The sequence below is a fragment of the Peromyscus leucopus genome, chromosome 1, assembly GCF_004664715.2.
Source record: "Peromyscus leucopus breed LL Stock chromosome 1, UCI_PerLeu_2.1, whole genome shotgun sequence".
Classification (NCBI taxonomy): Eukaryota; Metazoa; Chordata; class Mammalia; order Rodentia; family Cricetidae; genus Peromyscus; species Peromyscus leucopus.
Window position 1 is genome coordinate 160,055,847 of NC_051063.1, and position 13,893 is coordinate 160,069,739.

General features: G+C 45.6%; 1 protein-coding gene across 2 annotated transcripts in view; it reads left to right on the forward strand.

Moving 5' to 3' along the window:
* Positions 1-13,893, forward strand: part of Dpy19l3 (dpy-19 like C-mannosyltransferase 3) — a 72,035-nt gene that overhangs the window by 39,165 nt on the left and 18,977 nt on the right. For both annotated transcript variants that reach the window (XM_028877759.2, XM_028877760.2), the window contains 5 exons: positions 4,527-4,658; positions 5,649-5,750; positions 9,970-10,043; positions 10,163-10,321; positions 13,464-13,586. In XM_028877759.2, coding sequence (XP_028733592.1) covers positions 4,527-4,658; positions 5,649-5,750; positions 9,970-10,043; positions 10,163-10,321; positions 13,464-13,586 — 590 coding nt within the window. The remainder of the gene's footprint in view (positions 1-4,526; positions 4,659-5,648; positions 5,751-9,969; positions 10,044-10,162; positions 10,322-13,463; positions 13,587-13,893) is intronic.

A 13,893-nucleotide genomic window follows, 5' to 3' on the forward strand; every position in this document is an offset into this window, starting at 1 on the left:
GATACATACTTTATAGATATACATACTCGTTCATAGATACATACTTTATAGATATACATGCCCGTTCATAGATACATACTTTATAGATATACATGCCCGTTCATAGATACATACTTTATAGATAGACATACCCGTTCATAGATACATACTTTATAGACATACCCATTCATAGATACATACTTTATAGATATACATACCCATTCATAGATACATACTTTATAGATATATATACCCATTCATATATACATACTTTATAGATATACATACCCGTTCACAGATACATACTTAGAGATATACATACCCGTTCATACATACATACTTAGAGACATAATCTTAAAAAAAAAAAAAAAAATCTTGCCAGGTGGTGGTGGTACACATCTTTAATCCCAGCACTCCAGAGGCAGAGCCAGGCAGATCTCTGAGAGTTAAAGGCCAACCTGGTCTACAGAATGAGTTCCAGGACAGCCAGGGCAACACAGTGAAACCCTGTCTTGACAAACCAAAATAAATAAAATAATAAAATCTTTTAAAAAGAGAGTTAGGGGGCCAGAGAGATGGCTCAGCAGTTAAGAATGCTTGTTTGCAGAGGACCCCAGGTTCAATTCCCAGCACCCACTGGCAGCTCATAACTGTCTGTAACTCTAGTTGCAGGGAACAGGACAGCATCTTCTAACCTCCACAGGCTTCTGCGTGTACTTACATTCAGGTGCTTATACATATTTGTAAGATATAGTCTTTTACCGGGTGCTGGTAACCCATGCTTTTAATCCCAGCACTCGAGAGGCAGAGCCAGGTGAATCTCTGAGTTCGAGGCCAACCTGATCTACAGAGCGAGATCCAGGAAAGGCACCAAAACTACACAGAGAAACCCTGTCTCCAAAAAACAAACAAAACAAAAGGTATAGTCTTTTGAAAGCCAGAGGCTGAGTGCAGACAAGGTAGAATACACATACTTCTTGTTCCTGTTCCAAGAGCAATGTAAAGCCCTGAGCATGTACACAGAGCAAATGATTGACGATAGAGTTAAAACAGAGATGACCAGTGTGGTGGTTTGAATGAAAGTGGCCCCCCGCACGCCTTTAATCCCAGCACTCAGGAGGCAGAGGCAGGCGGGTCTCTGTGAGTTCAAGGCCAACTTTGACTACTGAGTGAGTTCCAGGAAAGGCACAAAGCTACACAGAGAAAACCTGTCTCGAAAATAAATAAATAAATAAATAAATAAATAAATAAATAAATAAATAAATAAATAAAAGTAAGTAAGTAAGTAAATAAATAAATAAATAAATAAATATAAGTAAGTAAGTAAATAAATAAATAAATAAATGAAAAAGAAAATGGCCCCATAGGCTTATAGGGAGTGGCACAATTAAGAGGCGTGGCCTTGATGGAGGAAGTGTGTCACTGGTGCTTCGAGGTTTCAAAGACTCAAGCCAGGCCCAGTGTCTCTCTCCCTGCTGCCTGCTGCCCCCGATGTAAAACTCTGGGCTGCTTCTGTAGCACCATGTCTGTCTGCACACAGCCATGCTTCCTGACCATGATGAAAATGGACTGAACCTCTGAACTGTAAGCCAGCCTTAATTAAATGTTTTTCTTATAAGAGTTGCTGTGGTCATGGTGTCTCTTCACAGCAATAGAAACCCTAAGACAACTAGAAACTTCCAGACCAGACGGAAAATGTGGCAATGAGTCACCTGTGTTTCCTTTTTCCTTCACAGATCCCTGAGTAGACACTTGAAAAATCAGAAACCCAGAAATAGCAGTAGATTCAGACAGAAAAGCACAAGAAAACCCTCTCTACAGCAAAGGACCAGAAAGGTGAAAACTTAGCAAGACAAAAACTAACAGCTCATGGCGGCCAACACGTTCCAAACACATGCAGCTCCCCTCCCACCTCTGCCAGCAGCTGATGGTGGGAGCACCTGGATTTCTGCCCTCACCCGGCTCTACTGAAGCACGTCTGCTTCCTGTCAGGGCGTGTCAGAAAATCTGGAGCTTTCACCATCTCCCACAGGCCACATGGGGAGCCTGACTTCAGCCCCCACTTAGCTGTGATGACATCCTTTCCCTCCCTGCCAGCAGAGTATCCACTGCCAAGATCGGAACACTAAGAAACCTCATAGTCAGAAAAACACCTGATACCCAGTGCTCGCCCTGAACGGGACCCCATCTCAATCCCCTTCTCCCAAAAGAGGGCAGAAAGAATGTAGGAGCAGGAGGATGGGCAGGAGGACTGTGAGATGTGACATGGCCACCTCACCATGAACTCACCACAGCTGTGGCTCCCTGCCCTTGATGATTTGGCATCCCAGCTAGCAGCACACATTTCACTCAGTGGAGAAGACATGAAGAGGAAGGGAGATGTTAAGAGTGCCTGGGGTTGGGAGAAAGAAGGAGCTGGGGTGCATACAGTCAGGCTCATACACATAAATTTTTAAAAAAAATTTAAAGCAGGTATACCCCCATCATGTAGCTGTGTCAAAATGGCCTGTAGTGAAACATTGTGATCGTAGTGACTTTTCCTACTGCAGGGACAGAACAAGTTAAGAATAAAAGGTTTGTTTTGTTCCATGACCGCAGAGAGATTTCTGTCTACCTTGGTGAAGACATAGTGATGGGCTGGGCTGGTTCTGTGGTGTCGAGAGCACAAGGCAGCATTAGAGTCAGCAGGCGGGGAGCAGAATCAAGGATCAGAGCCAGAACTGTGCATAGCTGTGAAGGCCTGATGCCAGTGACCGCCTTCCATGTCTGGGCTCCATCTCCCAAAGACGCAGCTCATTGACCTGTCAGCTAGGGTTGCCTGCATAAGACCTACAAAAGATCAAGCCAGCCGAAATCCTGGCCTCAACCCCCACCCTCAGTGGATAGTTACTAAGGGAGGGAGAGTCATTCTTTACTGAGGAAGTGGCCCTGGTAGGTCTTGCACGCTGTGATGGATATCTCACTCCCACACACCTATGAGCAGTACTAACTGGACTAAGTGGGCTGTCAAAAAGGAAAAAATTGCTGGGTGGCGGTGGCGCACGCCTTTAATCCCAGCACTCAGGAGGCAGAGCCAGGTGGATCTCTGTGAGTTCGAGGCCAGCCTGGTCTACAGAGCGAGATCCAGGACAGACACCAAAATCTACACAGAGAAATCCTGTCTTGAAAAACCAAAAAGGAAACAATTAAAAAGACCTGAACTTGGGAGGGAGCATATTGGAGGACCTAAGATAGAAAGAGGCTAGGTATAATCATATTCACTGTATATATGTATGTAATTCTCCCCTCCCCCCTCCAAATTTTAAGGTACCACAAGCTAGGGAACAAGCCTTACAGACAGAAGCCTTTGTGGGGTACATTTCAGAATCAGATCTACACAGTTACGCAGTGTTTTGAAATTTAAGTTCTCACAGAATAGTCATTGACATGAGAAGATTGTACACAGTGTGGAGTATGTAGTTTGTATGAAAAGGGGGGTGCCGTCTGAACCTGCATTGCCTCTGTCGGTAATGGCGTTGGGTTTTAACTCTCGAACTCTGCCTTCCTATCAGTTACTATTTCGTTTCCTGTTTTTTCTGTGTACAGTAAGGTGTATTGTAATCCTAAAAACCACTAGTATCCTCTGCCCTGTGGTCCTGGGGACACCAGGCATCGACAGAGCCCAGGGCCTCACTTCTCCATGTGTGAAGCAGATTAGTTTCCTTTGAGTTTTAAAAGTGTGAACCGTTAGGGAAGTCAGGTCTGCTGAACAAAACTGTTATTTTCTATAGGTCTGTGTGAGTATGTAATTGAAAAACTATCAACTTGCTTTGAAAAAGATTTACTTATTTTTTTCTACGTATATGTGTTTGCCTGTGTGTATGTGTACCACATGCATGCAGTGCCCACAGAGGTCAGAAGAGGGTGTTGGATCCCCTGGAGCTGGAATTACAGGCAGTTGTGAGCTGTCATGTGGGTTTTCAGACTTAACTGGGGATGAATACAAACTAAATGAAGTCATGCATGACACGGTCCTGACGTGGATGGTCGGGAAGTAACGAGAAGAGATGAAGTCCTGACTGTTGGTTGTAGATGCTAATTATAAAAAGAACTGGGAAGAAAACTGAAAATTATGAATCACATTTTGTCATTTCCCAAGTAACCTTTACCCCTTTGTTTCCCTTTTCATTAATGTCACAGAATTTAAAATATTCTGTTACTGGGCTGGAGAAGTGGCTCAGAGGTTAAAGAGCACCCTGCACCCACATCCACTGGCTCACAACCGCAGCTCCAAGGGATCTGACGCCCTCTTCTGCCCTCTGGAGGCACTGCATACACACATGGTCAAACTCATGTGAACACACACAATTAAATAAAAATCTTTAAAACTTTCTCTGTCAGTAAAAGTGAAAAACAAGTGAAATTCATACAACATTGTGTCCTTTTATAGATGGTGTTTCTTGGAGCTAGGTATGTGTTCTGCATTGCTTGTAACCTGAAATGTGACCACTGTGTCACCGTGGCTTGGTCTCCTGATGAAATCTTCCCTGGTGTCATCTTTGTTGCAGGCCACCTGGCTATACGGCATACAGATAAGCTGCTTGCTCCTCGTCTGCATGCTTCAGTTTTTTAACTCCATGATTCTGGGATCGCTGCTCATCAGTTTTAACCTTTCAGTATTAATTGTAAGAAAACTTCAGGTAGGACTTTTTAAATTTTTATAAACTGTATTTATTTTTAAAAGATTTTCATTTTGAGCTCTGCATGTGTTTTGTGAATGTGCACGTGAGTGCAATTCCTATGGAGGGCACAAGAGGGCACTAGATCCCCTGGACCTGGAGTCATATGCTGTTGTGAGCTGCCTACACTGGGTGCTGGGAACCAAACTGGAGTCCTCTGCAAAAGCAGTGCACACTCCTACCTGTTGAGCCATCTCTCCAGCCCTATAAAATCTATTTTTGATTGTGTGGCTCTCTGGGCCTTATTTGCAGGGTCAGTGCTAGGTAAGATCATTGAGGTCTTCCCTGCCCCCGCCCCCCCCCCCTAGTATCCTGCGTAGCAGCTTCCTGCCCTGTGAAAGTTGCCTGCTGAGAGGGTGTCTCCCAGTCAGTTCCAGTTTGGTTTCTCCACAACCCCTGTGTTCACCATGTAGGGCCTTAAGGTCTGTTACAGTGGGCAGCCAAGAATTTGTGTTTTCGTGGGGTCTGCTGGGGCCTTCCTGTCCAGTAACTCATAGGGAGGTCTTCATGTGTTCCCTCCAGGGTTTTCATTTAACAACCTGTGTCTTCTAGGGACAGCTTGTTCACCCATGCAGGTGGCCTCTGTTCATCTTCTTTGTTTAATTGCATCTTTAAATCACCTTACAAAGTAGTGGGTCCCACGCGGTCGTTTCACACAGTCTTGGTGTCACCTCACCAGACCCCACACCTTTTCTCCCTCTTCCCTGCTTTGACTCTAACCACCGATACCCCCCTTTGCACTTTCACATGTAAAGTTACTAAAGAAAAGAAAAAGACCCCATGAATAGGTTTTGTTTCCGTGTGTGTGTGTGTGTGTGTGTGTGTGTGTGTGTTACACGAGCCAACATTTTAAATCTTTGAGTAATCTCACATGATTACGAAATTATAGTTAACATTAAAGTGTATTTAAATGTTCATTAAAAATTAAAACACAGTTCTTTCATTTTCTAGAAAAACCTAAAAACTGGGACCTTCCTGACTAGGATTGGGAAACTATTGTTGCATTTACTTCTAGTTTTCTGTTTGACACTTTTTCTCAACAATGTTATTAAGGTAAGTTAATAAGTGAGATTGAATCCTTTCTGAAATGTATTTATAGGATTGAAGATAAGCTTAGAACTTTTAATTAGAAATAGTTCTTTTTATAAAGCGTACTTGAATCCCTGAGTCATGATTGATTGACCTAGCAAGGGCCACACATGGTTTTGTTGGTTTTGATTATTCATTTCTCTTCCCTTTCATGACACATCCTTACTAGTCGCTTTTCTGTCGCTATGACAAAGCAATTCAGAGAAGAGTTTCTTAGGGCCTGTGGCTCCAGAGGTTTGAGTCCGTGATGGTGAGCCAAGCAGGTTGAGAGCTCACATCCTGAACCGTAAGCAGGAAGCAGATCAAACTGGGAGTGGGGTGAGGCCTTACACCCCAGTGACAACGCACTTCTTCAGCAAGGCTACACCTCCTGAGCCTTCTCAGAGAGTGCCGCCAACTAAGGACCAGGTGCTTAAGTGCCTGAGACTCTGGCGGACACCTCATTCCAGTCACTGTGGATGCCTGAGACTCTGGCGGACACCTCATTCCAGTCGCTGTGGATGCCTGAGACTGTGGAGGACACCTCATTCCAGTCGCTGTGGATGCCTGAGACTGTGGAGGACACCTCATTCTAGTCACTGTGGATGCCTGAGACTGTGGAGGACACCTCATTCCAGTCACTGTGGATGCCTGAGACGGTGGAGGACACCTCATTCCAGTCACTGTGGATGCCGTCGGTCTCAGTCAGGGTTCCTGTTGCTGTCGTGAAACTCCGTGACCAAAGGCAGACTGGGGAGAAAAGGGTCTATTTTGCTTACACATCCCCAGTCGCCGTCCACTGAGAGAAGCCAGGGAAGGAACTCACACTGGACAGGAACCTGGAGGCATGAACTGGAGCAGAGGCCATAGAGGGGTGCTGCTTACTGACTTGCTCCCCATGACCTGCACAGTCTGCTTTCTTAACAGAACCCAGGACCACCAGCTCAGGGATGGCGCCACCCATGGTGGGCTGGGCCCTCCCCCATCGATCATTAATTAAGAAAACGCCCCACAGGTTTGCCTGTAGTCTGGTATTATGGAAGCATTTTCTCAATTGAGGCTCCTCCTCTCCTAAAACTAGCCAGCACAGTGTCTGTCTTTGAGCTCATCAGATTGAAGGCTCAACTTTTAACACATTAACTATTGGTTTTGTTTTGTTTGGGAGGTTTTTGAGACAGTGGAACCTAGCTGGCCTTGACCTCCACATCCTGCTGCCCCTGCCACCTCTGTGCTGGGACTACAGCTGTGCACTACCTGCCCCACAAGGTGGGCTTTAGTGGGATTTCTTTGTTCAAAAGAAGATGTGAGTTCATTTTTGCTAAGTTAAAATGAACAACCCAAGGCTGGGATGTCATTGTGGGCATGTATGAACTCAGCGTGTACAGAGCCCTGAGTTCTATTCCTACCACCAAAATAAATTTAAAAATAACTAGATAGTAGAATAACTCATTTAGTAACCTGGTCACTGTGCAGAATAGGCTACAATTCACAGAGCTCTGTCTGCCTGCCTGCCGAATGCTGATGTTAAAGGTGAGCACCATCATGCCTGGCTTTACTAGGATTGTTGATTGAGTGTTCTGTGGCATAGCTTTGTTTACTGCTTGTCTGAGGGCAGGCTTTCCCTCAGGGTATACCTCTTGGACCTTGGTGCCCCGTTGGTTTTCGTTTTTAATTTTATTATTTTTATTTTATGTGTATGGATGTTTTGTCTGCCTGTGTGTCTGGTGCTCCAGGATGAGGCATCAGGTCCGCTGAACCAGAGTTGCAGATGGTTGTGAGCCACCATGTGGGTGCTGGGAGTCAGACCTGGGTCCTCTGCATGAGCAAACAGTGCTCTTAACTGCTGAGCTGCCTTCCCGAGCTCCCGCTTGTCTTTAAGCTAGAGCAAAGGTCCTGTGATTTCACCTGACACTCTTGCACCCCACTCCTCTCTTCTCGAAGGCTGGTCCAGCAGAAGAGACACCTGTGAACATCTTCCTTCCCCTCAGAGGAGAACAGCAGTCTCTTTCTTCTCCCTGTTGACTGTCAAAAAGGGAAAAAAAAATTAGTCAGTGAACCACAATTAACATGCCACTTTTTTATTTTGTTTTGGTTTGGTTTGGTTTGGTTTTGGGTTTTCCAGACAGGGTTTCTCTCTCTAGCCCCAGCTTGTCCTGGAACTAACTCACTCTGTAGCCCAGGCTGGCCTCGAACTCACAGAGATCCACCTTCCTGTGCCTCCCGAGTGCTGGGATTAAAGGTGTGTGCCACCACTGCCTGGCTGCCACTGTGTCCTTAAACTCTGTATCATACCTGCAATTTCCTAATTGGAGGACTCAAAATTATTCAGGAAGGAGCCAGAGAGATGGCTCGGTTGGCAAAGTGTTTACCCCCAAGCACAAATCCTCAGTTCAGATCCTCAGGTCCCGTGGGAAAGGCTGGGCGTGGTAGCATGTGTCTGTAATCCCAGTGCCCAGGAGGCAGACAGGCACATCCCTGGAACTCACTGGTCAGCCAGTCTACCAGAATCAGTGGGTTCCAAGTTCATTGAGAGGTCCTGTCTCAAATATTAAGGTGAAGGAAGACACCTGACATTAACATCTGGCCTTCACACACACACATGTGCACTGCATGCATACACACACACAAACAGAAAATGTGCCTATACTGAACATGTATAGATTTTTCTCTTGCATTTCCTAAATAACACAGTACAGCAGCCACTTATATAGCATTTATTTTATATTTGATGTTGTAAGTAATCTAGAGTTGGTTTCAGGTCTACAGAAAGACAAGCATGGTGGTGGTGCATTCCTGTAATCCTGCACTTAGGGACTGAGGCAGGAGGTTCCTGAGTTCAAGGCCAGCCTGTGCATCTAGCAGTGCAGTAGACTGCTTGCTTAGCATGTGCAAAGGCCCTAAGTCCAATACCTCGAACTGCCCCCTCCTCCCCAAAAAAAAAGAGTGCAGAAGAACGCTTGTATGCAAACACTGCATTGAAGACTGGACTATGAAGGGTTCCCTAAACCATTGTCTGTGATAATAGCAAGGATTGACTGCGCTCACTCACAGCTTACAGGTGCAAGGCTCCTCCACATTCCCGCTTGGCAGACTCGGTGATCCATCTGCTCTTTGATTTAACCGGTAGAGACCTCTGAGCCTAGACTTCTGTTTTTTGACACTCCAAAGGATAAGAGTCTATTGATCGATCCTTGCTGAGTGTTTCGGCAGAGACCTACGACAGCAAATTAGAAAAAGCAGTCTGTGAACTCATTGCACATACTGGACCCACAGGAAGCATTTCCCTTGCTCCAAGTAGTTGCACAAGCCACATTTTTGCCTCATTGTTAATGAACTTATTTTGTTTTCTCAATTGTAACTTCATCTTAATTTTTTTCTGCCTTTCTTTATCTGATATTATTTTCCCCATTTTTGTCTTTAAGATTTTATTTTTGCTGGGTTGTGATGGTATACCCCTTTAATCCCAGGACTTGGGAAGCAGAGGCAGGTGGATCTCTGTGAGTTTGAGGCCAGCCTGGGCTACAAAGCGAGTTCCAAGACAGCCAGGGCTACACAGAGGAGCCCTGTCTCAAAAAAAAAAAAAAAAAAAATTATTTTTATTGTTTTTAATGATGCGTATGTGGGGAGCAGGGGTTGTACATATGAGTGTGGCACCCATGGAGGCCAGAAGAGGGCATCAGATCCCCTGAAGTTGGGGTTACACACAGTTCTGAGCTGCTCTACTGGGGTGCTTAGGAACCCGGCTCAGGTCCTCTGCAAGAGCGGGACAGGCTCTTAATTAACCACCTGAGCCACCTGTTTGTATTATGTGGATTTTTATAATTCATAAATAAAAAATAAAATTACAGAAATTAAAATTACAGTATGTAATGGTGAACACTGGAATTGGGGGCATCTACACCTTAGGGTCATGTCTGTCCAGAGTTATCTGAATGCTGAGTCCTGAAAGCCACACGGGCTGTGTACCTGCTTGAGATTTCAGATCATTTTGTTGATGTTTCCTGATATAAAATGAAAAAGGTCACCTTTCCTTGATCTACTTCGCATGTTGAATTCATGCAGCTGTTTGAATGAAGGATCCCCTTAGAAGGGGAGAGGCAATGAGGCGGAGGTGAGAGCTGGGGAACGGCTCCTCTGCGCTGTTCCCATCACAGGCTGTCAGGGAGACACTAATAGCTCATTTCCTTTTCTCTTTTGCTAATAGAAAATTCTTAACCTGAAGTCAGACGAGCACATCTTTAAATTTCTGAAGGCCAAGTTTGGGTTTGGAGCAACCAGGTATGACTGGCTTCAGACCGAGCCTGCTGTTTCACACCGAAGCCCCAGAGCCTCCCGCTCTCCCCTGCGGCTCCTTGCCTGTCTCGGGTGTGACACCCCCTGCCTCCCTTCTTCCCCAGGGATTTTGATGCGAATCTCTACCTGTGTGAAGAAGCCTTCGGCCTCCTGCCTCTCAACACATTCCAGAGGCTCTCAGAGACGCTGCTGTTTTACGCATACGTGTTCGTCTTGTTGGTCACCGTGATCACGGCTTCAGTGGTTGCCTTTCGTAACCTCAGGTAGGCCTGGACGCTCCTGCTTTCGTGACGTTGTTCTGGACAGGAGCTGGGAGAGAGGTAGGAGGGCAGGCGAAAACACGAATGGCGAACACACCTGTTCATCTTCAAAAGTGGCTGCCGGGCAGCGGGCTGCGGCCCTGTCCGGCCGGCGTGCTGGGTGCGCCCATCTCTGGCAAGGTGGGTGACCCGCCGGTCCGTTTGTCTCCATCCATGTAAAGAAGCTCTTCGGTGAGGCTGCTGTGCAACAGTGTGAAAAGCCACAGTAAGGACCGGAAATGGGCATTAGCTGTCACTAGCCGGTGCTGCTGCTGTCAGGTCACCAGGCTGGCATGGTTTCAATGATTCGTTCCCTGGGGCTTTTTTCTTTCTTCCTCTAGATGAGACCCATGCAGCCTGGGTCCGGCTACCAGTGAGTTATAATGTAGCACCATACAAAATATGAAATGACTGAAAATGTGGGGGGCTGGAGGGGTGTTTTGTTTATGTGTATGGTTTTTTGTTTTTGTTTTTGTTAACTCCATCACATGGTTCTCAAGTGAGAACTTTGTACACAGTGACAAAGGCCTGGAAGCCTAGCTACTCAGGAGGCCGAGGCAGGAGGATCACAAGTTCAAGACCACCCTACACTAAAATGAGGTCAGGGACAATGTGAACAACTTAGGTCCTGTTTCAAAATAACAAGGGAAAATTAGGTCCAGACAAGTGGCCCAGTGGTATATCACTTGTCTAGCATGCCTGGGGCCCTGGGTTTGATTCCCAGTACCAGAAGAATAGTTATTGGTTTGTTCCCTCGGGTCTCAGTTGAAAGCTCATAAAGTTGGTATGGACCATAATTATGAGTGTTTACTGAAACTTTTATGTTCTCAGGCCTGTGTTTAAGACTTAGCAGAAGAAAGCATCAGGGAACACGAAGGTTTTTTGGAAGACTCATAGAATACTTCCCTCCATGCTGATGGGTTTTACCTTTACAATCCATGTTTCATTGAAAAAAAAAGGAAAAGGTGACTCAGCTGTCAGTTGTGAGAGCTTAATGGAGGTCTCAGGGAAGCCCCTTCTCGGTGTATTCCATAGCTAGTTAAACTGCTGGTGAGCTGTGATTCCCAGTCACAAGAACTGTGGTAAGCGTGAGTCCAGAGCACTGCAGCCTTGCGGTTACTAAGAATAAAGCAGGGCCTGAGAGATGGCTCAGCGGATGCGGGCGCTTGCTGCTCCTCCAGAGGACCCGAGTCCTCAGCACCCGTGGTGGGTGGCTCGCAGCCTGCGGTGATGCCGGTTCCAGGGGCCTCACACACAGACACACAGATAGAAATCTTCTTGAGAAAGAAACTGAAAATACTTCATCTGTTCTCAGCTGGCTCACGAAAAACCTTAGCCCCCTGGGCAGGAAAGTTCTTCTAGATGGCACAACTAGTGTGACTAAAGAGACACAGGTGTGAAGACGGGACAGGAGCCGAGGCTGTCCAGGGCAAGGGCAGAGTCCGCTGAGGTCACCGTGAGTCTGGGGCTCTGGCTGGAGGCTGGCCTGCTCCAATAGAGTGGTGCTTCTCAACCTTCCCAGTGCTGCGACCCTTAAAACAGTTCCTCATGCTGTGGTGACCCCAATCACGAAGTTATTTTCTTACTTCATAACTGTACTTTTGTTCCTGTTATGAATCATAATGTAAATACCTGATATGCAGGATATCTGAGATGTAACCCCTGTGAAAGGTCATTGGACCCCCAAAGGGCTTGCGGCCCACAGGTTGAGAACTGCAGCATTAGAGGGTCCTCATCTACCTGTTAGAAGTTTCAGGAGGTTTTCAAGGAGAAGCACTATGTTAATTAAAGAATGGTGGCTTCTTAATGTGTGCTGACTAGTGGTCAAAGGGTGATTCTTTTTTTTAATGTTTATTTACTTTTATTTAATGTGTATGTGTATTGTGCCTACATAGCATGCTTGCAGTACCCTCAGAGGCTATAAGAGGGTGTTAGGTCCTCTGGAACTGGAGTTACAGACAGTTGTGAGTTGCCGTGTGGGTGCTGGGAATTGAACTCAGATCCTCTGGAAGAGCAGCCAGTGCTCTTAACCGCTGAGCCATCTCTCCAATTAGAAATTAGCCAGTCTCTAATTTCCTTTTTAAATGTTTTAAAACTGGGGCCAGAGAGATTGACAGAAGTTAAGAGGCTGGTTTGATTTCCAGTGCGTACATGGTGGCTCACAGCCAGTCCCAGAAGATCCATTGCCCTCTTGTGGATTCCAAGGCCCCATACACACACACACGGTACACTCATACATGCAGACAGAACACCCGTACATATAAAATAAAAACAAAAAGGAGCAAGAAACAGTTCCTGCAGCTGGACCTGGTGGTGCACACCTGTAATCCCAGCACTCTGAAACTGAAGCGGGAGAACTAACGAGTTCAAATCCAGCTGGAGCTACATAGTGATACCCCATTCAAAAATAAGTAGCCAGGCGGTGGTGGCGCACGCCTTTAATCCTAGCACTTGGGAGGCAGAGCCAGGCGGATCTCTTTGAGTTTGAGGCCAGCCTGGTCTACAGAGCGAGATCCAGGAAAGGCACCAAAACTACACAGAGAAACCCTGTCTCAAAAAACCAAATAAATAAATAAATAAATAAAATAGATGGATAAATAAGAACACAGTTAAATGATATTAAGACTTAGTGTTTTTTCTACTGGATGTTTAACATTCACACTGTCCAGTTGTGTAAACTGGAGCATCCTTTTAATAATAATAACATTCATCTATTGGATATAAATAATGAGGCATTGGTAGGTGAAATGCCCCTTGATCCATTAACTGAATTAAAAATTCATAGATAAGTAAATATATGTGTCCTGGAACTCACTCTGTAGAGCATGCTGGCCTTGACCTTGAATTCAGAGCTCTCCCATTTCAGGCATCTCCAGAGGATTTGTTCCTGTTATTCTTTAAAGAATTGAATCTGTTTACATTTTTATTTAAAATCTTCTGTGAAATTATAGTTGCTTAATTGCTGATGCATTTATATTATGATACCAAGTCTCAAATCCCACACTGATGGATGCTGATTCATTCTCTTGTGGGGAAAATAACAAGGTCCACCTAAATCAAAGCTACACATCCGGCTTTGACGTTGCTCATTTGCTGTTTTCTCCAGTGACTCCGCAAGTCCGCAGCCCATGGGTCAGACAAGAAAGTGTGCGGTTGACCTGAAACCAGAAGCCGCTTACAACTTAATCCACACTATTCTGTTTGGGGTCCTGGCACTGAGTACGATGAGGTACTTCTGCTGATTTCTTTGATTTAACTTAATGGCTCTTTAATTGATGTTGTCTAACAGCAGGATTCAAAACCTGGCATCACCTTGTTGATGATTCTGTCCCCATACATCTGCCTTCATGCATTCTCTTCCCTCTGTGAAATATCACTGCTGGTGTTTTCCTTAGTTGCAAATATTCTCCAATGGCTTACTTACATGAGTGCTCCTAGAAAGTGATGGAAAGGATTAGTAACCCTCCAGCTTCTGCGCAGACTGACAGGACAGTCTTGCGTGTGGGAGCTTCCCTCCCTGGCTCCCTGACTTGTTT